We start from the raw sequence: 26,745 nt of genomic DNA, 5'->3' as shown, positions 1-26,745 counted from the left end.
CCGGACCAGGTTATATGCCCCACATAGATCCAGCTTGGAAAAGATCATAGCGCCCTTAAGACGGTCAAACAACCCGGAGATGAGTGGCAGGGTGTATTTGTTTTTGACCGTGATTTGGTTGAGTCCTCTATAGTCAATACAGGGGTGTAGTGAACCATCCTTCTTCTTGACGAAGAAGAATCCGGCTACAGCCGGGGAGGTAGATTTCCGGATGAATCCCCTAGCCAGATCCTCCTTAATGTACTCCGACATGGCCCGGGTTTCGGCCAACGACAACGGGTAAATACGCCCACGGGGTGGAGTGGCACCGGGTACCAGGTAGATCGGACAATCATATGGTCTATGAGGTGGCAGTGTCTCTGCTTCCTTTTTGTCGAAGACTTCTGCATAGGACCAGTAAGATGCTGGTAAACTGGGTAGATTAGCCAGGGTGGGTGGAGGACGAACCAGGCGGACCGAGACCAGGCAGGTCTTATGGCAATTCTGCCCCCAACAGAGTACTTTACTGGATAGCCAATTCAGCACGGGTTCATGTCTCTGAAGCCAGGGTAGACCTAGTAATAGGGAGTGAGAGAGTCCGGAAAGCACATGGAAAGAGATCCTCTCAGAGTGCAGCATTCCCACCTGCAGGGTTATAGGTTCTGTGACGAGCAGGATGGTCACCGGAAGGAGTCTTCCATCCACGGAGGCGACTGCCAATGGTTCAGCCAGGGGTTTGGTGGGAATCTGATATCTCTCTACCAGGGACTGGGAAATGAGGTTCCCAGCAGCTCCGGAATCCAGATGTGCAATTTCAAAGTAGTGGTTCTCTCCCCAAGAGATAGAGACAGACAAAGTCAGGAATGGAGAGGATTTACTTTTGCCTAGGACGACCTCTCCGAGCGGACCTAGACACTGGAGTTTCCCGGCTTCACTGGGCAGGAACGGATGAAGTGCTCCTTACTGCCACAGTAGAAACAACCTCCCTCGGTTCGGCGAGTTTCTAGGCGAGACTTGACCATCTTGGTCTGGTCAATCTGCATAGGTTCGGGCGAGCGTGCCCGGGGAGTTGCTGCTTGTGAAGCCGGTTTCTGAAAAACAGGAGCTAGACGAGGAAATCTTCTCTCCCGGGCAACCTCCTTGGTACATTCTTGGAAACGGATGTCAATCCGGGTAGCTAGTGACACCAGGTCATCCAGAGTGGTAGAAATGTCCCGACCGGCTAACTCGTCCTTAATCCGACCGGAAAGACCCTCCCAGATGACGGACACCAGAGCCTCGTTGTCCCAGGCAAGCTCAGAAGCAAGGGTACAGAACCATATGGCATATTGGCCCACGGTGAGACTCCCTTGGCGGAGACGTAGCAGAGAGGAGGCAGAAGAGGATTTTCGTCCTGGTTCATCGAAGACTCTCCTTTAAGAGGGAGGGAGCACGCGCGCCCTAAGCACCGTGCCCGGAAAGCTGCACGCGCCGGCAGCAGCAGGAAGGGGAGCGCTGGAGAACGCCAGGTGGGGAGCTCGGCGGTGAGAGGGACGGCGTCTCTGCCTGGCAGGGGGCAGAGACGCCGATGCTACAATATCAATGTAAACTTGGGCATTTATTGAAGATGTAATGACAGCCATCTCCCCAGTGTCTTTACCTGACATGCAGCCCCATATCATCAATGACTGTGGAAATTTGCATGTTCTCTTCATGCAGTCATCTTTATAAATCTCATTGGAATGGCACCAAACAAAAGTTTTAGCATCATCACCTTGCCCAATGCAGATTCGCGATTCATCACTAAATATGACTTTCAGCCAGTCATCCACAGTCCACGATTGCTTTTCCTTAGCCCATCGTAACCTTGTTTTTTTCTGTTTAGGTGTTTAGATGGCTTATGTTTAGCTTTTCTGTATGTAAATCCCATTTCCTTTATGCGGTTTCTCACAGTTCGGCCACAGACATTGACTCCAGTTTCCTCCCATTCGGGCAGAGACGCCGTTCCCCTCACCGCCACGCCCCTGGTCTGTCGTCTTCCAGCTCCCGTCCTGCAGCTTCTGTGGCGCGTACTGCGCGCAGCTTCCCGGGCACTCTGCTTAGGGCAAGCGCGCGCGTGCTGCCTCCCTCTTAAAGGGGCCGTGCGCGCCATCCTAAAAAGTCCCCGGCCAATGGCCGTAGGACTTCCCCTATTTAAAGCACCTCCTCCAATGTGGAGGTGCCTGTGCAAGGTTGTTGTTCAGTGTGCTAACACTTGCTCCAGCCCTTAGGTCCCGCTGTCTGTCTGTCCTGCCCACCAGTCTGTCTACAGTCCAGCCCGCCAGTCTGTCTATAGTTCTGCCCATCAGTCTGCCGGTTACCTGCCATGCCCGCCAGCCTGTCTACCTGGAGCACCTGCCAGTTACCTACCATGCCCGTCAACCCGGAGCATCTGCCAAGTTACCTGTCGTGCCCGCCTGCTTGCCTACCCGGAGCACCTGTCGGGTCGGGCTGTTAGCCGTACCTGCCTGGTTATCTACCTGGACGACCCGCCAGCCTGCCTGCCGTGCTCATCTGCTGTACCGGTAAGTTCCTGCCAATCTGACCCATGGGAGTCACCTGCTCTCACACAAGGTCGGTCCCAGAGTGGCACCTGGTCCACCTGCCCGGTTCCTCCCTGGTTCACGGAGTCGACTAAGCCGCCGTGTGACCTTGGCAGGGCCGAGTAGGCACTTAGTCACGCCCCTCTGGTCCCTCCTTGCACCGAAGCACAGAGGTTCCACCACCCGGACCAGTAACAATTTGTTTTGTTGTGCATTTCCTGTTTTGGAGACATATTGCTTTAAGTTTCCGGTCTTGACACTTTGATGTCTTCCTTGGTCTACCAGTATGTTTGCCTTTAACAACCTTCCCATGTTGTTTGTATTTGGTGCAGGTTTTAGACACAGCTGACTGTGAACAACCAACATCTTGTGCAACATTGCGTGATGATCTACCTTCTTTTAAGAGTTTGATAATCCTCTCCTTTGTTTCAATTGACATCTCTCGTGTTGGAGCCATGATTCATGTCAGTCCACTTGGTGAAACAGCTCTCCAAGGTGTGATCACTCCTTTTTAGATGCAGACTAACGAGCAGATCTAATTTGATGCAGGTGTTAGTTTTAAAAATGAAAATTTACAGGGTGATTCCATAATTTTTTCCTCAGAATTGACTGATTCCATATTTTTTTCCCTCTGCTTGGTCTGAAAAAAGTACTCTTACTAAGTACCACATTTTTTATCTTGATTTCTTTTAGTGTTTCTTAAAGCCCTAAAGTTGCCATTTGAAATGACTTTAGTTTTGTGCCATGTCTGTGATCTGCTTTTTTTCAACAACATTAAACAACTGAATGAACATCCTCCGAGTCCGGTGATTCCATAATTTTTGCCAGGGGTTGTATATGTGTATCTACATGGTCACCCAGTGGTAGTGATGGAACTATCAAGGCTTTTACTAACATGTTAGGATAATGTATTTCACTGGTATTGTGAGAAATTGGATTTCTTAACAAAATCCAGGGTATACACACTGGTACATATGTCTCTACAGGATTGAAAAGGGCATTCATTAAGAAAGGAAGGCTCCATAGTCAAAATTTGGCCCATAGTTGAAGGTGCAAAAACACTGCTCCTCATGAGTCTCCTGGGTCTTATAGCAGTAATGTGACCAGTAGTATGACCTGCCTCTATAACATACGCATTCATTGGTTGCTTACCTAATATTTTCCATTAGTGTACGAAACTGGTACATAAGTGGGGTAAACCTCATGATGATACAAGTTAACCAAGGAGTAATGGAAATGTTGCAGTTTCATATAAAAATATGAAACCTCAATTCACGAAAAGGGATTCAGCAATTACATGGCCTTTTTATTCCATTTCAGAACGACGAGCTGCCCATTATCTGCCGAATGTTCTGGAGCACAAGCAGCATTATTCAAAGATCTGGATGGCAGTTTTCTGGGTCGTGGTCCAACAGTCACTGTGTTTCCCATTTCAGAACTTGTTGTTGTACATTCCTGTTACAATATTGGTAAGTATTGTACATACTCTTGAAAGGTGATTTTCAAGGAAATCTCTGGAAAGAACATCAACAATCCACTCATGTCTTCATCATACAATTTACATGTTGAGAGGTCTATGCTGATAATATATTACCAATGACACCCCCTTAAAATCAGTCTGGGTGGGGATTTTGAACTTGTTAGAGTAGTCTGATCTACTCCACAGAAGCTCATCTCTTTAGATTGTGTTCAGTAGGTACGGCCGGAGAGCGCACAGACAACATACTTAAGTGTCAGTTCAACATGACTCTGAGGGAAGTCCCAGTGTCATCATCGTGATTTTATACCAAGCAGTTCAAACAGTTCAAAACTTGGGCATGTTTACATGCAGTTGTAAATAATCAAGAATCATTGTTTCCAACAAGATCAAAAAGCCATGGTCTCTTGGAGTACTGTCGACACATCTGCCAGCTCTTAGATGGTCATAAAGGTCACAGTCTCTAGGAGTACTGTCAACACATCTTCCAGCTCTCAGATGGTCAAAAAGTCATGGTCTCTTGGAGTACTGTCAACACATCTTCCAGCTCTCAGATGGTCAAAAAGTCATGGTCTCTTGGAGTACTGTCAATACATATTCTACATATACGCACATATATGCTGTGAACCTGTGTAAGACATACAGTACAGACCAAAAGTTTGGACACACCTTCTCATTTAAAGACACTTTTTTGTTAAGTATATAATTCCACATGTGTTAATTCATAGTTTTGATGCCTTCAGTGTGAATGTACAATTTTCATAGTCATGAAAATACAGAAAAATCTTTAAATGAGAAGGTGTGTCCAAACTTTTGGTCTGTACTGTATTTCAACAAATATTACAGCTTAGCAGATTAATATAAGAACTCTAACAATCTTTACTCTTCTTAACGCTTAATTTATAATTACCTAAAGGGTGACGTAACACTTTTGGGGTCAGATTCTATTGGAGAACCAACAAAAAAGAGACAACGACTCCATTATTTCCTTACTCCTAAGTGCTATATCATGTGATGATTGTAATATATCAAGAGGATAAAAATTTTGATGTGAGGTGTGCTTCTTTAAGTTTGGGATTCAACACGCTCGAATTGATGCTCAACTTGTATTGGTCAAAAATGGTTACACTTAGAGAATAGTGGGTAGTCATCACTACCACCAGCAACTCCTAGACTGGGGCAGTATTTAAGACCTATTCATTGGGATCAATGCCTTTTCTATGCAGTATGTCTTTAGCAACTGTGTCTTGGCACCGCAATTTTCATATCTACCACTAGTGATCTTCAATTCATTGGAGTCAACAGTGTAAGAGTTAAAGGAGACGCCATTATCGGGAAGCAATGGGTCAGCAATGAAATTGGTTTATGAGCAAGCAGGCATCTCCCTAGACTCCGACATTTCCGATGAATTGCCATTTTCAACAATCAGGTATTTCGACTAGCCTTAATATATGCGGTTTCCATCATACGGCAGATTTCTCCCTTTGCATCTATATTTCAGGTTGCTATTTAACGTCCTGTATTTTCTGATATCCTTGCTGAAATTCAACACTTTTCTAGTCCGTAGCTGTTAGAACTTCAAATAGCATTATTGGGATCTTACTTTTTTTTTTTCATCCTGAGCGTCTCCATTCTTCAGGACTGACAGGACGGCGGAGATACAGATACAACTGGAAGGCTGACAGAAGACGCGTCTGCCTGTATCTAAGCCTGAATATGCCATTTTCTAGTAGCCCGAGGGAGAATCTCATTTTCTTTCCTAGGCAATTATAAGCCTCAAAGACTGAAACTAGGTATATGTCTCTTTAATCTCCGCAGAAATTTATGTTCTCGCTTTCGCCCGCTGATGTCCTGGGTTCTGCAGCCTTCTAATATAAAATACTGCCAGGAATCTAAGACAAAAAAAAAATGACAAAAGCAGCAGAAAATGGCTCGGAGTCTGTTATTTCTCTGACGCCGAGGTTACATAGACAATCTGTTTATAATACTGGAGATAACATGTCGTTTTCAAGGCAAAGTAATGGCACTCTACCTAGACTTTGTACTGTATAAGAAAGAAGATTAATACAATATACTGTGCTCTACACAAACCAGATTTTTATCTTTTTTTGTAACACATGTTGCAAATGAAAACAGATTGCAATAGGAAATATTGTAAAATATATACAATATATAGACAGAAGTATGTGCCCCCTCCTCAGTACACCTACCAGGGGCATTTCTGACTTCCAATTCTACACCCATAGACATTAATATGGAGTCGCCCCTCTGCAGAGATAGCGGCTCCCACTCCTCCGGGAAGGATTTCTACAAGATTTTGGAGGCGTCTGTGGGAATTTTTGCCCCTTCATCCAGAAGAGCATTTGTGAGGTCAGACCCTGATGTTGGGGAGAGGCCGGGCTCACAATCTCCATTGTAGGTGTTGGATGGGGCTGAGGTCCAAGCTCTGTGCGGCCACTCATGTTCTCTGTATGGACCTTGTACACTGGACACAGTCATGGGGAACAGAGAAGGTTCTTCCCCAAACCTGGAAGCTACAATTGTCCACAATGTCTTGTGCTGTAGATTAAAATTTCCCATCACTGGAACGAAGTGCCCAATGCTGACCCCTGATAAAAAGCTCATAGTATTATCCTCTTCCACTACCTGTACAACCGGCACAATGCAGTCAGTGGGTAACGTCCTCCTGGAATCACCAGACTCCTCCATCAGACGCAGATTGAGAAGTGTGATCTATCACCGCACAGAACACATCTCCTCCATAGTCCAGTGGTGGCAGCTTTACACCACTCCATCCAATGCTCGGTGATGTATGACTGCATGCAGCTGCTCGGCCATGAAGCTCCCCGTGTTGGCGCAGTGTTTGTGCTGATGTTATATCAGAGGAGGTCTGGACTCTGCAGTTATGAGGTCAGCAGAGTGGTGGTGACTTTTCTGCCCTCTGCTCCTCAGCACTCAGTGACTTGTTCTGTAACTAGGCTGGATGTTATACACCGGCGGCAATGAGACTGAATTATAAAGGTTGCCCGCACCTCTTCATTCAATACTTTTCTCACTGTAGTGTGTGTAGAGTCACTGCAAAAGTATTCAACCCCTCAGAAAGTCTACAGATTTGTCAGCATTGCAGATAACACACAGATTTTTGCAGAAAGTATTTTTGTTGGAGTCCCAAATTTAATAAGTAAAAAGATGGATAAGACGAAAGGGCATGAATGAGGGTAACCAAATATAGTATCTTACAATGCAATTGCTTTAACCAGACACCAGCTTCTGGCAGTATTCCTGAGGAATCTTTGCCCATCCCTGGTGGCTTCCAGGTCACTAATATTCTTGGCGGCTCTGTGCTGCTCAACAGCATTCACCAGTCCCAGCGTCCTGAGGATGCCCATACTGTAAACAGTGTAGCTTCGAAATCGATGCAACCCAAGGCTGCACCGCTCAATGGCCAATCCAGCCCTGATAGATAAAAAGAAAGACAGATTTCAATAATTTTGTTGCAATCCATTTCATTCGCTTACTTTTCCATACACGGCATTTTGAAAAATGTTTTCCGATCAACCAGGGTCAAAATTCCAAGTTCTATCTTTTTGTTTTCTTATTTCTATTCCATGTCAATAACCGCCTCATCTAAAACATCCGTGACAATATCCGTAACATATTTCTTCAAAGTAACAAGGCACCTCGGATCTGACCTTTGCTACCGAATCTGAGATTTTCACTAAGATTTGGAGATTCCTGCAGTCTTATTTTTATCTTCTTTCCCACATGAGGAAGATCTTCAAAGGGTCCAAAATTAGACACAAGAAAAGCTCTGAAAATTATTTGCAGAGTTCTTGTAAGAAGAAATTGGAAGCATTTCATCATATTCTTCTTTTCCAAATATTAGCATTTAATGAGATACACATTTCCTTCATTTATTTTGAGTTTTCTCCAAGGTTGGCAAATACCAGAAACTCCAGTGTTATCGTAGGATAGGGACATTATTGGTTTGTTTTCTTTTCATTCTTTCTGTTTTGATTCCGAGTTTTTTTGGAAATCTGTCTGTTTTTGCTCTGAAGGAGCCGCACTAATAAGATGGGACTTTAGGAGGAGGTAGAACAATCATACAAAATGTCTACAGATCTTACAGAGATAGACAGCTGTATTTCAAACAGGATATTGAGGCAGCCAGATTCCCAAGAACAACGGGATTTCATTCATGAATACTTTACAAAAATAATTTTGCCAACTCGCATTGGAGGGACGCATGTTTCTCAGTAGGTTCAATTGGAGTCAAGGCAAAGATCTTACAATATTGTCTTCATTACTATCCCATTGAGAACATGCCTTTATCTTTTTTAATAAAGAGGTCGGATGTAAATGGTTCAACAAACAATCTGGATCTTAGAGTTTTTGATTTTCCAATCATGAGTAGGTATGAGCAGAACCATGGGAGTTAGGGTTTTGGTACCCAACCAAAAGTTTGGTTAGGGTACCAGAAATGTACCCGAACTTCAACCAAAAACCAAATATGGACAATATGGACCTGAACTTCTCTCTCTCTCCTCTCCTCCCGGACTTCCCCCGGAACTCCGAACATTGCAACGGACTTACAAGAGAAGTCCATGTTCGGAGTTTGGCACCGGACACCAACTATCTGGTACGAACCCGGAACTTTTAAGATCGGGTTCACTCATCTCTAATCATGAGTTGATAGGTAGTCAACATAGTCAAAGTGTTGATCTACGTGTTCATGGTTGAGAGGATTTTTTATTTGTTTCTTTAGGCTAACAAATGCAAGCAAACTGTTATATTTAATGGGTGAAATAATGGTGCAGAAAATCTGCAAAATCAAAAACTCTCCAAAAGCTCATCGTGGGAACATAGTCTTAGGGTTGGCACTAGCTATGTAAACTTCTGAAGTGTAAAGTCACTCACTAAGTCTTTCATTTACTTGTATAGCATTATCATATTCCACAGAACTCTACAGACATTCTTATGACGGTCCCCACTGGGGCTCACAATCTACATTTCCTATCAATATGTCTTTGGAGCATTGAAGGAAACTGGAGTTTCCAGAGGAAACCAACACAAACATGGAGAACATACAAACTCCTTGCAGATGTCATTCTTGGTGAGACTTGAACCCAGGACCCCAGTGCTGCAAAGCAACAGTGCTAACCACTGAGTCACCATACTCATGATTGGAGATGAGCGTTGTTCGACTCGAACTGTTCGCCAATCTCAAATTCGAGGTGTTTTGGGCGGTGTTCGAGCCGTTCGGCGAACACGAACGATTTGAGAAAAATTCGTCTGTTCGAGGTTATGTTCGATAACTGTTCGTGCACCAAAATCCTAACTGGATTTTTTCTCAGTAATGCTGAAAATTAATGTTAATACGCAGTTTGAGTGTACAGTGGGGTGGGGGGAGGGGCAGGGGATGGATCTCTGCAGAAATAATGAAGATCTCCATTTTTTTTTCTCTTTCCCGCATTTACAGTGGGGAGGTGCAATCTGTCAGCCTATCAGCAGCGCACACACGGAGCGAACTGCTTTTTTTCACACAAGCAAGGGCATGTGTCATTGGCAGTGTATGTCACATGTCCTTGGCCTATAAGACCCAGCCATTTTCCCCGTCGCCACCATTTTCTCACTGCTGCAGCTGCGTGTTAGACTGCACCGCTGTTGCTGTGTGCGCTATACCTTGTTAATTTCAAGCCAATTTTTGCACAAATCTACAGATAGCTTGGGAGTAGGGAATAGTTGTGATTGCAGTCCTTTTAAGGACTAGGTTACAGCATTTCCTACGACTTTTATCAGGCAGGTCTGTGCTCTTAAATAGATAGATTGTGGGAGTAAAGACTAATTGTAATTGCAGTCCTTTTCAGGACTAGGTTACATCAGTTCCTATCACTTTTTGCCAGGCAGGTCTGTGCCAGTGCTGTGCAAGTTTTTTTCACAGCATTTGGCTAAATCTAGCAAAGCAAATCCTTTTTGGCCTCTTGCAGTGTGTGTTAGTCAGTGGAGTAACCTATCTGTGTTGCAAGCTACACCACCTGTGTATAGAATACCAATTTTTTTACTGCACCTAGTGAAGTAAAACCTTTTGGGCATAGCATCATTCTATTAGTCCATCTATACTGACCTCCATCAGGTTGCAAATTCAATATATTTTTTTCTGCATCTAGCTCTGAAAAAATATTTCGGCTTCTAGCAGTTTGTGGGACTTGTTCTATTAGTCCATCTATACTGACCTCCATCAGGTTGCAAATTTAATAGAACTTTTGTCTGCATCTAGCTCTGAAAAAATATTTCGGCTTGTAGCAGTGTGTGGGACTTCTTCTATTAGTCCATCTATACTGACCTCCATCAGGTTGCAAATTGAATAGAATTTTTGTCTGCATCTAGCTCTGAAAAAATATTTCGGCTTGTAGCAGTGTGTGGGACTTGTTCTATTAGTCCATTTATACTGTAACATACCTGGCGGCGTCCTTGCATGGTGGTCCATCTCCCACTGTGCAAGAGGGCGCACTTGATCTCCTGTCCAGAATGTCTCTCTGGCTTCCCTCCATGCTGTCTGTTTGTGTCTGTTTCTGCTGCTTAAGGGCGGCGCCCGATCACTTCCTGCCTTTTGTACCTGCTGTGGGTCACACCCCTTGTGCGTCCTCAGCCTATTGCTGTCTGTCACTTGGTATATAGCTCAGCAGCTCCCTTCTATCCCTGCCTGAGCATAGTGTTTCCTTCAGTGTGTGCTTGCACTCTGAAGGTGCCAGGTCCCGTCTCTTGTCTCCTGCTTTTTGTATCAGTTCCCGTGTCTGAACTGAGTCCTGTATGTCTCCTGCTTTGCGGTATCTGCTCCCGTGTCTGAACTGAGTCCTTTCTGTGTTCTCTTGTCTGTCCTGTCTGAACACGCTCCTAGCCTGTTCCTCCTGCCTTCTAGGGGCCGATTACCTAGACCCGTTCCTGTATCTTGTCTGACCTGTCTGAACTCGCTCCTAGCCTGTTCCTCTCGCCTTCTAGTGGCCGATTTCCTAGACCCGCTCCTGTGTCTGGTCTGTCCTGTCTGAACACGCTCCTTGCCTGTTCGTTCCGCCTTTTAGTGGCCGATTTCCTAGACCCGCTCCTGTGTCTGGTCTGTCCTGTCTGAACACGCTCCTTGCCTGTTCGTTCCGCCTTTTAGTGGCCGATCTCCTAGACCCGCTCCTGTGTCTGGTCTGTCCTGTCTGAACACGCTCCTTGCCTGTTCGTTCCGCCTCTCTGGGGGCCGTATTCCCTGACCCGCTCCTGTATTCCTCTGCAGTGTCGGTCTCCTCCGTACACTCAGTTCCAGTCTGAACTCTCTCCTGTCCTTTACCTGTTTTGCCTCTATGTCCGTTCCCTTCCTTTTTCTGCAGAGTCTGAACTCGTACCTAACTCCTGCTTGTTGTCTCTGCAAGTACTGTGTGAGTATCTGGCTCTGTCTTTCCCTTCCTGTCTGTTCCGTGTGAACAGAGCCCTGTCCTCCCTGCTCAGCCTTGTCTGCACTCTAGCTGTGCCTGCCTGCATACCCGCCTGCCTGCATACCAGTCGTGCCTGCCTATACCCACCAGTCTGTGTGCCAGCCTACCAGCCTGTTCCTGTATTCCCCTGTGTGGGTCAACAGCCGTGTCCGGGGTCTGTCCTGGAGTAGCACCTGGTCCCTCTGCTCGGTTCCTCCTTGGTGCACTGGCGTCGTATGCCGTCGTGCGACCCAGGTCGGATCGGGTGAATACCTAGTCACGCCCCTCCAGGCTTTCACTCTCCGGCACGGTCCAGTGGAATCACTACCAATCACACGCACACGCCGCTTAGCCCGGGCGTGTGCATAACAGCATGCTCAGGCCATGGTTCCCGTTGAGCCCCACGGCCTTCGCTCTTTGAGAAGTTTTTCCAGCGAATACATGCATTAAAATAAAATAAATAAATTTTTTTCCCCCTTTAGCTGAGTTCCAGGCGAATTACGCACCCGTCCAGATGGATCTATCAGCCCTCGTTCCTGCGGATCCGCCACGTTACTATGGGGATCCAAGACAGTGTCGTGCATTTGTGGAGCAATGCATGCTACACTTTAAGGCCTACCCTCTCTATTTTCCTTCCGATTGGGCTAAAGTGGCCTTTATGATTGACTACCTAGCGGGTGATGCCTTGAAATGGGTCACCCCCCTATGGGAAGCATGGGATCCTGTCATCCTTGACCTGCAGGCCTTCCTGGTGGCCTTTCGTATGGTCTTCGAGGACCCTAACTCTGAAGCCCCTGCTGAAGCTTCACTTCCCAATATCCCGGAGCAGCCCCGACGGGTAATGTGTGTGGGTAGCGCAATAGTCCTCCAGCCCAATGAGACTACTGCCCACCCAGAATCCTCACAGGGTGACTACGCTTTCCGGAATACTTCTCTCAACCTCAAGAGGCAGTCCAGACGTGCTAGACTTAGAGGCAAGCCGTCACGCCAGGGTCTGTCCTCCCTGAGACCTCCTGACCCCAACCTTGAAGTCCCTACTGAAGCTTCATCTCCCTGTATCCCGGAGAAACCCCAATGGGTAATGTGCGTGGGTAGTGCACCAGTTCTCCTGGCCGAAGAGACTTCTGCCCATCCAGACTCCACACAGGAGAACTTCCTGCACCCGGCATCAGATGCTTCTTTCTCTTTAACCGGTGTGCATGTCCAAGGATGCTCCAAAGCTGTGGTTACCTCAGAGTCTGTGCACCTCTACTACCTGGCGGAGGATCCCCTGTTGCCTCCTGAACCCTCCGGGATACCACTCGATGACAAATGGAGAGAGACTTCTCTACACCCGGTACTCAATACTTTGTCCGCTTCGTCCTGTGAGCCTGACAATGGGTACCCCAAAGTGGTAGTTACCTCCGAGTCTCTACACCCCTCCGACCAGGTGGAGGATCTCCAGTTGTCTCCTGAACCCTTCGGGGTGCTACCTGGTAGCGAAAGGACAGAGACTCTCCTATACTCTGTACCTGATACCTCGCTCGCTTCGTCCAGTGAGTCCAACTTAGTGTACTCCGAAGCAGAGGTTACTCCTGAGTCTCTACACCCCTCTGACCAGGCGGAGGACCGCCAGCTGTCTCCAGAACCCTTCGGGGTGCCACCTGGTGGTGAATGGACAGAGACTTTCCTATACTCGGTACCCGATACCTCGCCTGCTTCCTCCAGTGAGTCCGACCTAGTGTACTCTGAAGCAGTTGTTTTCTCTGAGCCTCTGCACTCTTCTGACCCGGCGGAGGACCTCCAGTTGTTTCCTGAATCCTCCGGGATACCACCAGATAACAAAGAGACAGTGACTTTTCCTCATTATGTACCTGATAACCCGTCTATTTCTTCCTGTGAGCTTGACAAGATGTACCTCGAAGCAGAGATTACCCTTAAGTCTCTGTCCCCCTCCAACCCAGTGAACGACTGGCCCTCGAATTCCCTGCGGAAGATTCTGGCAGGCCTGAAGAAGAGGGGTCGTAAGGGGGGAGGTACTGTAACATACCTGGCGGCGTCCTTGCATGGTGGTCCATCTCCCACTGTGCAAGAGGGCGCACTTGATCTCCTGTCCAGAATGTCTCTCTGGCTTCCCTCCATGCTGTCTGTTTGTGTCTGTTTCTGCTGCTTAAGGGCGGCGCCCGATCACTTCCTGCCTTTTGTACCTGCTGTGGGTCACACCCCTTGTGCGTCCTCAGCCTATTGCTGTCTGTCACTTGGTATATAGCTCAGCAGCTCCCTTCTATCCCTGCCTGAGCATAGTGTTTCCTTCAGTGTGTGCTTGCACTCTGAAGGTGCCAGGTCCCGTCTCTTGTCTCCTGCTTTTTGTATCAGTTCCCGTGTCTGAACTGAGTCCTGTATGTCTCCTGCTTTGCGGTATCTGCTCCCGTGTCTGAACTGAGTCCTTTCTGTGTTTTCTTGTCTGTCCTGTCTGAACACGCTCCTAGCCTGTTCCTCCTGCCTTCTAGGGGCCGATTACCTAGACCCGTTCCTGTATCTTGTCTGACCTGTCTGAACTCGCTCCTAGCCTGTTCCTCTCGCCTTCTAGTGGCCGATTTCCTAGACCCGCTCCTGTGTCTGGTCTGTCCTGTCTGAACACGCTCCTTGCCTGTTCGTTCCGCCTTTTAGTGGCCGATTTCCTAGACCCGCTCCTGTGTCTGGTCTGTCCTGTCTGAACACGCTCCTTGCCTGTTCGTTCCGCCTTTTAGTGGCCGATCTCCTAGACCCGCTCCTGTGTCTGGTCTGTCCTGTCTGAACACGCTCCTTGCCTGTTCGTTCCGCCTCTCTGGGGGCCGTATTCCCTGACCCGCTCCTGTATTCCTCTGCAGTGTCGGTCTCCTCCGTACACTCAGTTCCAGTCTGAACTCTCTCCTGTCCTTTACCTGTTTTGCCTCTATGTCCGTTCCCTTCCTTTTTCTGCAGAGTCTGAACTCGTACCTAACTCCTGCTTGTTGTCTCTGCAAGTACTGTGTGAGTATCTGGCTCTGTCTTTCCCTTCCTGTCTGTTCCGTGTGAACAGAGCCCTGTCCTCCCTGCTCAGCCTTGTCTGCACTCTAGCTGTGCCTGCCTGCATACCCGCCTGCCTGCATACCAGTCGTGCCTGCCTATACCCACCAGTCTGTGTGCCAGCCTACCAGCCTGTTCCTGTATTCCCCTGTGTGGGTCAACAGCCGTGTCCGGGGTCTGTCCTGGAGTAGCACCTGGTCCCTCTGCTCGGTTCCTCCTTGGTGCACTGGCGTCGTATGCCGTCGTGCGACCCAGGTCGGATCGGGTGAATACCTAGTCACGCCCCTCCAGGCTTTCACTCTCCGGCACGGTCCAGTGGAATCACTACCAATCACACGCACACGCCGCTTAGCCCGGGCGTGTGCATAACATATACTAACCTCCACCAGGTTGCAAATTCAATATAATTTTTATATGCATCTAACCCTGCCAATACTTTTGGGCTAATACCACAGTTTGGCAACTCAGCTCTGCTTGGTTCCCATCCATTGTTTTTTGTGCAAACAACTCCAGAATTGTCAATTAGTTAACCACCAAAATGAGTGGAAAAAGGCCTGCTGCTGGTGGAAAGGGGAATAGGCGTGTTGGGAAGGGAAAAAAAGGTTGTGTCCGTGGGGTAGGTGTTAAAGCAGCAGTAACATCTGCAGAAGAAAGACCATCTTCCAGCCAAACTAAGATGTCTACTTCTTTTAGCAGACAATGTGATAAGATCCCTTTCTTATGGCCACGCCAATCGCTACAAATTCCAGATGAGGCACAAAAACAGCAGGTGCTTCAACAGATATCAAGTGCTCCTTTAAGTGGGCTCTCCTACACCTCAACTTCAACATCACAAATACTCCAGTCCTCAGAGGTGTCACCCCAATCGCACTTGCTTCCTCACAGCTCCCAAGTCTGCAGCTGCCCGTCTGAGTATGAGGTAGAACAGATGGTTGAGTCTGCAGAGCTGTTTACTCATACTATAGCCTGGGAATCAGAGGTCGACTCCAGCGCTTCTGTGAATCCAGACGAGGAAATGATCTGCACTGATGCCCAGAATCTTTATGAGTCGGATCCAGGACCAGACGCAGAAGGTTCTGACCATAATGTAGACCCTCATTCCCAAACTGTAACTCCTGTTGGTGGAGACAATGAGGAAGACGATGATGAGACTCAAATACCTGATTGGAGCGACAACTTGAGTTTTTTGTCAGGGCAGGAACAGGTTGGCTCTGAGGACGACGGGTGTGATAACACACAGGGTGATGATGACGAGGTTGGAGATCCCACTTACTGTCAACCCACAGTCAGCCAGTCGATGAGGTCAGCAGAGGAGGTGGAGGAGGATGCTAGTAACGACGAGGTCAGGTTGAGCCTTCCTGGACAGAGACGTAGTGCTGGAAGCACGTCAACAACTGCATCCTCAAACACAACTCTGCCTCTGACCACAAGTCGTGGTGGCTCTTCAGGTCACATGGGTGCTAAGCCTTGCATAGCCTGGGCATTTTTTCAGATCGATAAGGATGACCCAACTCGTGTTATCTGTAACATTTGTCAGCAAAAGCTAAGTAGAGGCCAAAAAATACATAGTTTGAGTATTTCATGCATGAACCGGCACATGGATATGAAGCATAAGTTGCAGTGGGAAGCTCACTGTGCTACAATGCGGCCTAGCAGGCCGGGCCAACCACCATCTGCCACATCTTGTGTATCCGCGACCTCTTCATCCTCTGTGACTGGGGGGACAGCAGTCACACCTGTTTTGGGACGCAGACCTGCCACCTCTTTACCCGCTACAGCCAGCGTGATTGGCAGGTCATCATTTTCTTTGGAGGTGGAAACACCAGCTGGTGTTGAGCGCTGTCCGACATCGATAGCACCACCTTTGGATCAAGGCAACCTAACATGTCCGCCTGCATCTTCCTCACAGACCGACAGTTTGCCGGGGACACCCTTCTCAACCCCGTCTAAGCACAACAGCCAGCCCTCGGTCCCTGAGATGTGGACAAGTAAAGACCATTTCCTCCTAGCCATGAGAAAGCTAAGAGGTTGAATTTCACCATCTGCAAGCTCTTGGCTACAGAAATGCTGCCTTTCCGCCTGGTGGACACAGAGGATTTTCGAGACCTTATGTCCGTCGCAGTGCCCCAGTACCAGATGCCCAGTCGGCACTACTTCTCACAGAAAGGTGTGCCTTCTCTCCACCAGCATGTCGCACACAACATCACCGCTTCTTTGAGAAACTCTGTGTGTGACAGGGTGCATTTCACCACAGACAGTTGGACGAGTAGGCATGGACAGGGGCGTTAAATGTCGCTGACTGGGCACTGGGTAACTATGGTGACAGCAGGACAAGGGGCTGCTGTCCAAGTCTTGCCGTCCCCACGAGTTGTGCGTCAATCCTCTTTATCTCGAAGTTCCTCCACTGCTTCTGCCTCCTCAACCTCCTCTCGGTCCTCCACCTGCACCCAAAGCCTGTCTGGTCATGCCACAAGCTTTCTAACTGCGCAGAAGGGATCCTGCACACCTCCTTACTATGCTGGCAGCAGGGCTCAACGTCATCAGGCGGTTTTTACTTTGAAATGTCTGGGAAATGTGAGTCACACAGCTGAGGAGTTGTGGTCAGCTCTGGAGAACCAGTTTCATGAATGGTTGTCTCCACTGGACCTGAAACCAGGAAGGCCGTGTGCGACAATGCTGCAAACCTGGGTGCGGCCCTTCGCCGGGGCAATGTCACACACGTGCCTTGTATGGCTCACGTGTTGAACCTGGTTGTCCAGCAATTTTTAGCCCACTATCCCGGACTAGATGGCCTTCTGCAGAGGGCACGGTCGCTGTGTGCTCACTTCCGCCGTTCGCATCCCGCAGCTCAGCGACTTACATCTCTACAGAAGTCATTGCCACTTCACCGGCTAAAATGCGATGTGCCTACCCGGTGGAATTCAACTCTGCACATGTTGCAGCGACTGTGGCAGCACTGACAAGCCCTGGTGCAATACGTTGTGACGTATAGCCTGGGCCAACGAAATCCAGAGGTGGGGCAAATCACGCTGGAGGAGTGGTCTCAGATCAGGGACCTATGCACCCTTCTGCACAGTTTTGAAATGGCAACGAAGATGTTTAGTACTGACGATGCCATTATCAGCATGACTATTCCAGTGATTTACATGCTGGAACACATGTTAAACAGAATTCGGAGTCAGGTGGTGGCACAAGAGGAGGCGGAGGAAGTAGAGGAGGAGGAGTTGTATGCGGAAGGGCTAACATCTGCAAGGTCCAGACGGTCGGCAGCACCAAGGCGGCAGGCATGTGAGGGTGGGGGAGATGGTTTTACCAGGGTGCATGGTAGCAGCCAAACTAGTGAGGAAGGTGCAGGAGCCCAGGAAGAAGTGGAGGACGAACTGATGGAAGACTCATCAGATGAGGGAGACCTTGATCACATTTCTGTTGTGCGAGGTTGGGGGCAGAGGGCAGAGGAAGGAAGCATGATTGTTACCTCGCCACCAACAAAACAGGGACTTGGTGCTCCTGGATGCCCAAGACACATGAGTGCCTTCTTGCTGCACTACCTGCAACATGACCCTCGAATTGTGAGAGTTAGAAATAATCCTGACTACTGGGTTGCCACACTGTTAGATCCCCGTACAAAAGTAAATTTGCAGAAATTATTCCTGCCATAGAAAGAGATGCACGCATGCAGGAGTATCAGCAGAGACTGTTGCAGAATCTTACATGTGCTTTTCCCCAAAACACTAGTGGTGCACGTAGTGAATCTCACAGTTCCAACTTGCCAACCGTGGGACCGTCGAGTGTTCAGCACTCAAAACGTAACAGAAACACAGTATCTGCTGGTAACATCAATTTTGCGGAATAATTTCACCACTTTTTTAGCCCATCCTTTGCAAGGCCACAGGAGACAAGAAGTCTGACACATAGTCAACGCCTAGAGACGATGGTACAGGAGTATCTCCAAGTAAACATTGAAGCCATGACTGTGTCACTGGACCCTTGCTCTTTTTGGGCTTCCAATCGGGATAAATGGCCGGAGCTCGCCACTTACGCCTTGGAGATCTTGTCATGCCCCGCAGCCAGCGTTCTGTCTGAACGTGTGTTCAGCGCTGCTGGTGGTGTGCGGACAGATAAGCGCACGTGGCTCTCCACTGATAATGTAGACAGACTCACGTTCATAAAGATGAACAAATCATGGATCCGAAAGGATTTTTCTACCCCTGTGTCATCCTGGGGAGAGTAAAAGCTTGATGATTTGTTAAAATCACCTCACCAACCGTTTTAAGCTTTCAAATTACTAATCATGTTTATCTGTATCTTGGCTGGAAAATAATTTGGGCCTTGTAGCAGTGTGCAGTACTGATTCTATTAGGCCATCTATACTAAACTCCACCCGATTTAAAATTGCTAATCATGTTTATCTGTATCTTGGCTGGAAAATAATTTGGGCCTTGTAGCAGTGTGCAGTACTGATTCTATTAGGCCATCTATACTAAACTCCACCAGATTTAAAATTACTAATCATGTTTATCTGTATCTTGGCTGGAAAATAATTTGGGCCTTGTAGCAGTGTGCAGTACTGATTCTATTAGGCCATCTATACTAAACTCCACCAGATTTAAAATTACTAATCATGTTTATCTGTATCTTGGCTGGAAAATAATTTGGGCCTTGTTGCAGTTTGCAGTACTGATTCTATTAGGCCATCTAAACTAAGCTCCACCAGCTTTCAAATTAATAATAATTTTTAGCTGCATCTAGCCCGGAAAATAATTTTGGGGCTCCTAGATGCGCAAGACACATGAGTGCCTTCTTGCTGCACTACCTGCAACATGACCCTCAGATTGTCAGAATTCGAAGTAATCCTGACTACTGGGTTGCCACACTCTTAGATCCCCCACACTCTTCGATCAACCTTTTCATTTTAATAAAGATCAAAAAAATGGTCATTTTTGAAATGATAAGCATTAGGCGGTTATTAGAAACTGAAATCAAACAGTTTTCATTTCAAAACTTTATTCTAGGTGATGTTACATTTGCACATAGGACCCCTTGTTCGAAAGGAGCTTCTGAACTCTCTCGTCCATTGAATTTGTCAGGTTTTGGATGGTTTCTGCTTCAATTGTTTTGCATGAGGACAGAATACCCTCCCAGAGCTGTTGCTTAGATGTGAACTGCCTCCCGCCATCATAGACACACCTTTTGATGATGCTCCAGAGGTTCTCAATGGGGTTGAGGTCAGGAGAGCATGGGGGTCACACCATAAGTTTGTCCCCTTTTATGCCCATATCAGCCAGAGATGCAAATGTGTTATGTGCAGCATGAGACGGTGCATTATCATGCATGAAAATGATCTTGCTGCGGAACACACGGTTCTTCTTCTTGAACCATGGCAGGAAGTCCTGTTTGAGAAACTCCACATACATTATGGAGTTCATCTTTACCCCTTCAGGGATCCTAAAGGGGCCGACAATCTCTCTCCCCATGATTCCAGCCCAAAACATTACTCCACCTCCTCCTTGTTGGCGCCGTAGCCGTGTTTTCATGGGGTGTCCATCAACCAGCCATCCTCCACTCCATCCATCTGGACCATCGAGCGTTGCATGGCACTCATCGGTGAACAAAACAGTTTTGAAGTCAGTCTTCATGTATTGTTTGGCCCACTGGAGCCGTTTCTGCTTGTGTACAGTGGATAGAGGAGGTCAATAGGATGGCTTACGCACAGCTGCAAACCTCTGAAGGACCCTGCATCTTGTTGTTCGGGGGACTTTGGAGGCACCAGCAGCTTCAAAAACTTTTCTGCTGCTATGACAAGGCTTTTTTGCCGCTGCTCTTTTAACCTGATGTAATTGCCTGTAGGAAAGAGTCCTCAATTTTCCCTTATCAGCACGCACACGTGTGTACTGTGAATCAGCTACATACTTCTTGATTGTGCGATGATCAGGATGAAGTGTCTTGGCAATGTTGATTGTAGTCATGCCTTGACCTAAACACTCCACAATTTGTTGCTTCTCAGCAGCCGACACATCCTATTTCTTTCCCATTTTGGCAGAAAATGTAGGCTGCTTAATAATGTGGGACAGCCTTCTTAAGTAGTCTTGCCTTTCATTGGACACACCTGCCAAACTAATTAGCACAGGTGTCTGCAATTGCTTACAGTGGCATAAAGAGCCCTGACACACATCACCATCAATTAGTTTAACTGACAAACAAACAAATTCTTACCTTATCACTCTTAAACACTTTTTGCATAATAATTTGGAACACAGTGTACATGTGCTTTTCCACAAAACACCAGTGATTCACGTAGTGAATCTTACAGTTCTAACTTGCCAACCGTGGTCGGTATGGAGTTGTTCAATAAAGGGCCCAAAATTAAGATAACATAGACAGGAGAGGTCTCTATGAATACGAATTCCTAAGTATTTGATACTCTGTGAGGACCAGGCAAAGGGAAAGTTGGACTGGATGGAATTCTGTATGGATTTGGGGAGGGAGACATCGAGGGCCTCAGACTTCGCTGCATTGATTTTAATATTTGACCATGTAACAAAGTGATCTATTTCAGCCATAACAGCAGGGATGGATATATGTGATTGAGTGATATATACTAGGACATCATCAGCAAATTGAGAGCACTTGTACTCGGTGCCTCCCACCTCAATCCACCTAATATTGGGGTTATGGCGAATTGATGAGAGCAGCTGCTCCGTCACTAGGATGTATAAGAGAGGGGACAGAGGACATCCCTGCCTTGTCCCATTGGTGATTATGAAAGGTGATGAAAATGTTCCATTTATCTTCAGCCTAGGTGACGTATTGCGATACAGGGCCGTGATTTTGGCTATAAAAGGGTCCCCTAGACCCCTACCCCAAGCTTTTTAAGAGAATAATATATGGCGTGCCAGGAGACTCTATGGAATGCTTTCTCAGCATCCAACGAGAGTATCTAATTACAAATTTTTAACTGCATCTAGCCCAGGAAATACTTTGTGCCTAGTAGCAGTGTCTGCTAGTCAGTGGATTATCCCAGCTGTTAAGCAAGCTACACCACCTGTAGTTTGGACACTTAATTTTTTCAAAGGAAATGGTTCGGGCCCCCGGGACACTCAGTGAAGAGCATCGGGGAGGCACCCCAAGGCATAGGGGCTGGGACTGGCGGTAGGACGCCTTGCGGTGGACCGCCAAGCTCGATCCTTATAAAAGCTTTTTAACTGCAGCAGCTTTAGTGGACGCTACTGGAGCTGGAATTACGCGGCTGCTGGCATGAGACTTGCCCTCCAATAGATCCTTGTAAAAGGATTTAAAGTGTACTCATTCAAATTAGAGAGACAATTTAAATTAAAAAGATTAGACCTGTCTCCACCGCAGGGGGGCTCACTCGACCCATCAGCGGACAGGCACCAGTATTGGGAGAGGGGGGCTGGCCATCAGGGTCCACCGCGGCTCTGGCACAAACCCGGCGACACGGAGGTCGCACGGGCAGGAACGGACTGGCCGTGTCGGCTTCGCACTTTTTTGGTTTTAGAAGGGCATGACATGCCTATATCTGTGTCTCCCCCTCCTTTTACTCCTCCACCTCTTTTCTTTTCGCATCACTATATGTACTTGTCACTTTTCCATGTGTTAGTTGTGTCTTCTGAGCAGTTTGTCAGCTTTTGGACACCTTTGAAGGTGTTTTCTATGAGTTTAACTGACAAACAAACAAATTCTTACCTTATCACTCCTAAACACTTTTTGCATAATAATTTGGAACACAGTGTACATGTGCTTTTCCACAAAACACCAGTGGTTCACGTAGTGAATCTTACAGTTCTAACTTGCCAACCGTGGTCGGTATGGAGTTGTTCAATAAAGGGCCCAAAATTAATATAACATAGATGGGAGAGGTCTCTATGAATACGAATTCCTAAGTATTTGATACCCTGTGAGGGCCAGGCAAAGGGAAAGTTGGACTGGATGGAATGCTGTATGGATTTGGGGAGGGAGACATCGAGGGCCCCAGACTTCGCTGCATTGATTTTAAAATTTGACCATGTAACAAAGTGATCTATTTCAGCCATAACAGCAGGGATGGATATATGTGATTGAGTGATATATACTAGGACATCATCATCAAATGCAGAGCACTTGTACTCGGTGCCTCCCACCTCAATCACCTAATATTGGGGTTATGGCGAATTGATGAGAGCAGGTGCTCCATCACTAGGATGTATAACAGAGGGGACAGAGGACATCCCTGCCTTGTCCCATTGGTGATTATGAAAGGTGATGAAAATGTTCCATTTATCTTCAGCCTAGGTGACGTATTGCGATACAGGGCCGTGATTTTGGCTATAAAAGGGTCCCCTAGACCCCTACCCCAAGCTTTTTAAGAGAATAATATATTGGGTGCCAGGAGACTCTATGGAATACTTTCTCAGCATCCAACGAGAGTATCTAATTACAAATTTTTAACTGCATCTAGCCCAGGAAATACTTTTTGCCTAGTAGCAGTGTCTGCTAGTCAGTGGATTATCCCAGCTGTTAAGCAAGCTACACCACCTGTAGTTTGGACACTTAATTTTTTCAAAGGAAATGGTTCGGGCCCCCGGGACACTCAGTGAAGAGCATCGGGGAGGCACCCCAAGGCATAGGGGCTGGGACTGGCGGTAGGACACCTTGCGGTGGACCGCCAAGCTCGATCCTTATAAAAGCTTTTTAACTGCAGCAGCTTTAGTGGACGCTACTGGAGCTGAAATTACGCGGCTGCTGGCATGAGACTTGCCCTCCAATAGATCCTTGTAAAAGGATTTAAAGTGTACTCATTCAAATTAGAGAGACAATTTAAATTAAAAAGATTAGACCTGCCTCCACCGCAGGGGGGCTCGCTCGACCCATCAGCGGACAGGCACCAGTATTGGGAGAGGGGGGCTGGCCGTCAGGGTCCACCGCGTCTCTGGCACAAACCCGGCGACACGGAGGTCGCACGGGCAGGAACGGACTGGCCGTGTCGGCTTCGCACTTTTTTGGTTTTAGAAGGGCATGACATGCCTATATCTGTGTCTCCCCCTCCTTTTACTCCTCCACCTCTTTTCTTTTCGCATCACTATATGTACTTGTCACTTTTCCATGTGTTAGTTGTGTCTTCTGAGCAGTTTGTCAGCTTTTGGACACCATTGAAGGTGTTTTCTATGTGTTTCTATGTGTTTTTGTTTGCCTGCCATTGGTTTTAACGGTGTTCGACGGTGTTCAACGAACAGTTCGACGAACAGTTCGGCGTACATACGGGTGTTCAACGAACCGAACCGAACTCGAACACTACGGGGGTGGCTCAACACTACTCATGATACTTTCGATGTATGTTGATGTAGATCTACTAGGCCGAAAGTTTAAATTAGTGTCAGACCATGCCCCTCTAAGATGGTTAAGGGAAAAGAAGAGTAAAAATGCCCTGGTGACTAGGTGGTTCTTAGGACTACAGGATTTTAGTTTTCACGTGGAGCATAGACCCGGGAAGTTACACGATTTCGCGGATGCCCTCTCTAGAATTCCCTGTTTGGTGTCTGAATGTGCCCAAAACCCTGGCTTTGGGCAGAGGGTGGGGATATGTGACAGATTCACTGGCGATGTATATGAGTGGACATATGTGTCACAGAGGTTGCTCTCTTCTGTGATGTGAAACCCATAAGATTGTCTCCAGCATGTTAGGTGCTGAAGAGGTTAATCAGCCATCTTGGGTTGAGTTTTTTTGTAAGCAGATGTGAGATGGGTGGGACGTGTGCTCACCATACCTCCACCTCAAGGGTGTGGCTGGATAGGTTAAATCTCCAGTATTGAGGTTTTTTTTTTCAGTGGCCTGTTTGGAGACCAGGGAAGTCTCCAGACTGTGTGGGTGGAAGCCAGAGAGCTCCACAGATGGACTTTGTGGTAAAACTTTTTTGTGTTACTTAGAGCAGGTGAAACCATGCTCACTTATGAACTGTACTATATGTTATATTTTCATTTTGATTCTTGTTATGCCGGAAAGGCCGGATTTATTTTTGTGGAACCCCGCAGTGGTTTATGCTGTGTCTTAATAAACCAGCAGGAGGTTAACCCAAGAAGTGTTCCCATGTCTACCTCTACGAGAGCCGAGCGATTCGCCTTATCATAGTATATAGAAGTATTATTTTCCATTATATGATATTATTGCATGAACATTGTATAGATATGTAGATTTATTATTTGGCAGTGTATGGCAGTATTGTATGAGCTTTGTATGGATGTACAGAAATATTATTTGACATTGTATGGCGGTATTGTATGAACATTTTATGAATGTATACAAGTATTTTTTGCCATTGCATAGCGGTATTGCATGAACATTGTTTAGATATATTGAAGCATTATTTCCCATTGTATATTAGTATTATATGAGCATTTTATGAATATGTTGAAGTAGTATTTGCCATTTTATGGTGTAATTTCCTGAGAATTGTATAGATCTTTAAAATATAGTTTAGCATTTTAATACACTATTTTATGAGCATTTTATTGTTGTATGGAAGTATTTGACAGTATTGTACGAGCATTGTATAGATATATATATACATTTTAAATGTCACAGTATGGCAGGATTGTGTGAGCATTGTATGCATACTGTATATAGAAGCAATATTTAGCATTGTATTGCAGAGCATTGTATAGATATATTATAGATAAGTATTACTTGGCATTGTGTGGCATTATGGTATAAGCACTGTTATAGAGGCACAGAACTATTATTTACCATTGTATGATGATAATGTTTGAATATTGTAAAGACATATACAGTACATAGATCCTTTGAAATTCTAGGACCCTTTTGTATGAGCCGAAACATTGACACTGCACACATAGATGATTAAAATTTTTTCGCACTTTTGATAATCCAATTTTTTGTGCTGTCAACTTTTTTTTCTAATTTTATATGGAGTAGTGGACCACAACTTGTAGACTGTTGTAAAGTGAGCCAGGGGGGTAGTCGTGGACAAGCAAGCTGCTGCTCCATAACGCCCTGACACTTCACAGGAAAGTCGTGTCCCAGTCCCAATGTCCTGTCAGGTGTGGGGTGCATCACACTCACTTGTGGGCCGCAGACCTCCATTGTCTCCAGGGCACCATCCTCGGGAGCCGCCGCACAACTCAGGGGGCTCACAGTTTGTTTTAACAAACGAAAGTTTACTGGACATTTCAAGTTCATCAGACTGTAACATGCAGTATTGGGCATATCACTTCTTATTCCTTGTTTTCATAATACAGTACGGTTCCAGCATCACTGTCCGTTTCTCCTGGACTATCCTATATTTACTGTTTCTTTCAGCCCCAGGAATTTCCCGTCTAGTTCCACAGTGCACCCGGGATCCGCTACCTTTTGCGTGCATTGTCCCCTGCACCCCAGAGGATAAGGCACTCTTCATAGTACCTGTATCGGGCCTTGAGCTCCGGACGATCCAGGAATGTCCGCAAGGGATTCCAATAAGGCTTCCCATTGCCACAAACGATAGATGCTTGCCCACTGCAACCTGAACTTGACATTGGTTATTGTACTTCCTTATCTGATCTGCAAACAGTCCCTTTTTACTGGGGCTTTTCCCTGTCACTATGGGCTAGTCCCAACCTTAACTATGTTTTTCCCTACTATATGTAACTGGGCAGATCACCTTATGCCTATTATACTAACAATACTTGTCCCACATGATACATTTTCCAGGTTGCACCTATAATGCTTGCCAAAGTTTATCTTACCCTGTAGTCACTACCTATGTTCTAACTTATGTCTTACTCTATACTTATACACTAAATATTACTTATGCATTACACATTACCATACCAACGTATACATCTAAAACCATAGTACACAGTTCACACTTTGCATGACGCAATGATTCTACAAATCGCATGACGTCATTTACATAACGCGATTGCTGTCTTCAAGGGTAGGAATGCGGCAGTACAGTCCACCACTCTTGGAGGCCGGTGCTGCTTCAATTCATGTATACATATACAGTTGAAACCAGAAGTTTACATACACTATAAAAAAGACACATCTGCATGTTTTTCTCAATATCTGACATGAAATCACAATAAACCTTTCCTGTTTTAGGTCAATTAGGATTACCATAATTTTTAATATTTGCCAAATGCCAGAATAATGAGCGCGAGAGAATGTTTTAAGGCATTTTTAGTATTTACTGAAAAGTCAAAAGTTTGCATACACTAAGATTACTATGATGTAAATAATTCTGGACTGCCC

The 26,745-nt window shown here is 46.5% G+C and overlaps 1 protein-coding gene across 3 annotated transcripts in view; it reads left to right on the top strand.

The window, feature by feature from the left end:
* PKHD1 (PKHD1 ciliary IPT domain containing fibrocystin/polyductin) overlaps positions 1-26,745 on the top strand; it is a 1,008,258-nt gene that overhangs the window by 775,005 nt on the left and 206,508 nt on the right. For all 3 annotated transcript variants that reach the window (XM_073674041.1, XM_073674039.1, XM_073674040.1), the window contains one exon: positions 3,861-4,009. In XM_073674041.1, coding sequence (XP_073530142.1) covers positions 3,861-4,009 — 149 coding nt within the window. The remainder of the gene's footprint in view (positions 1-3,860; positions 4,010-26,745) is intronic.

The sequence above is a fragment of the Phyllobates terribilis genome, unplaced genomic scaffold (assembly GCF_046119375.1).
Source record: "Phyllobates terribilis strain yellow unplaced genomic scaffold, ASM4611937v1 Scaffold_3__8_contigs__length_932513732, whole genome shotgun sequence".
NCBI classification, from domain to species: Eukaryota; Metazoa; Chordata; class Amphibia; order Anura; family Dendrobatidae; genus Phyllobates; species Phyllobates terribilis.
The sequence above is the reverse complement of the archived record's forward strand: the minus strand, read 5'-3'. Positions and strand labels throughout refer to the sequence as shown.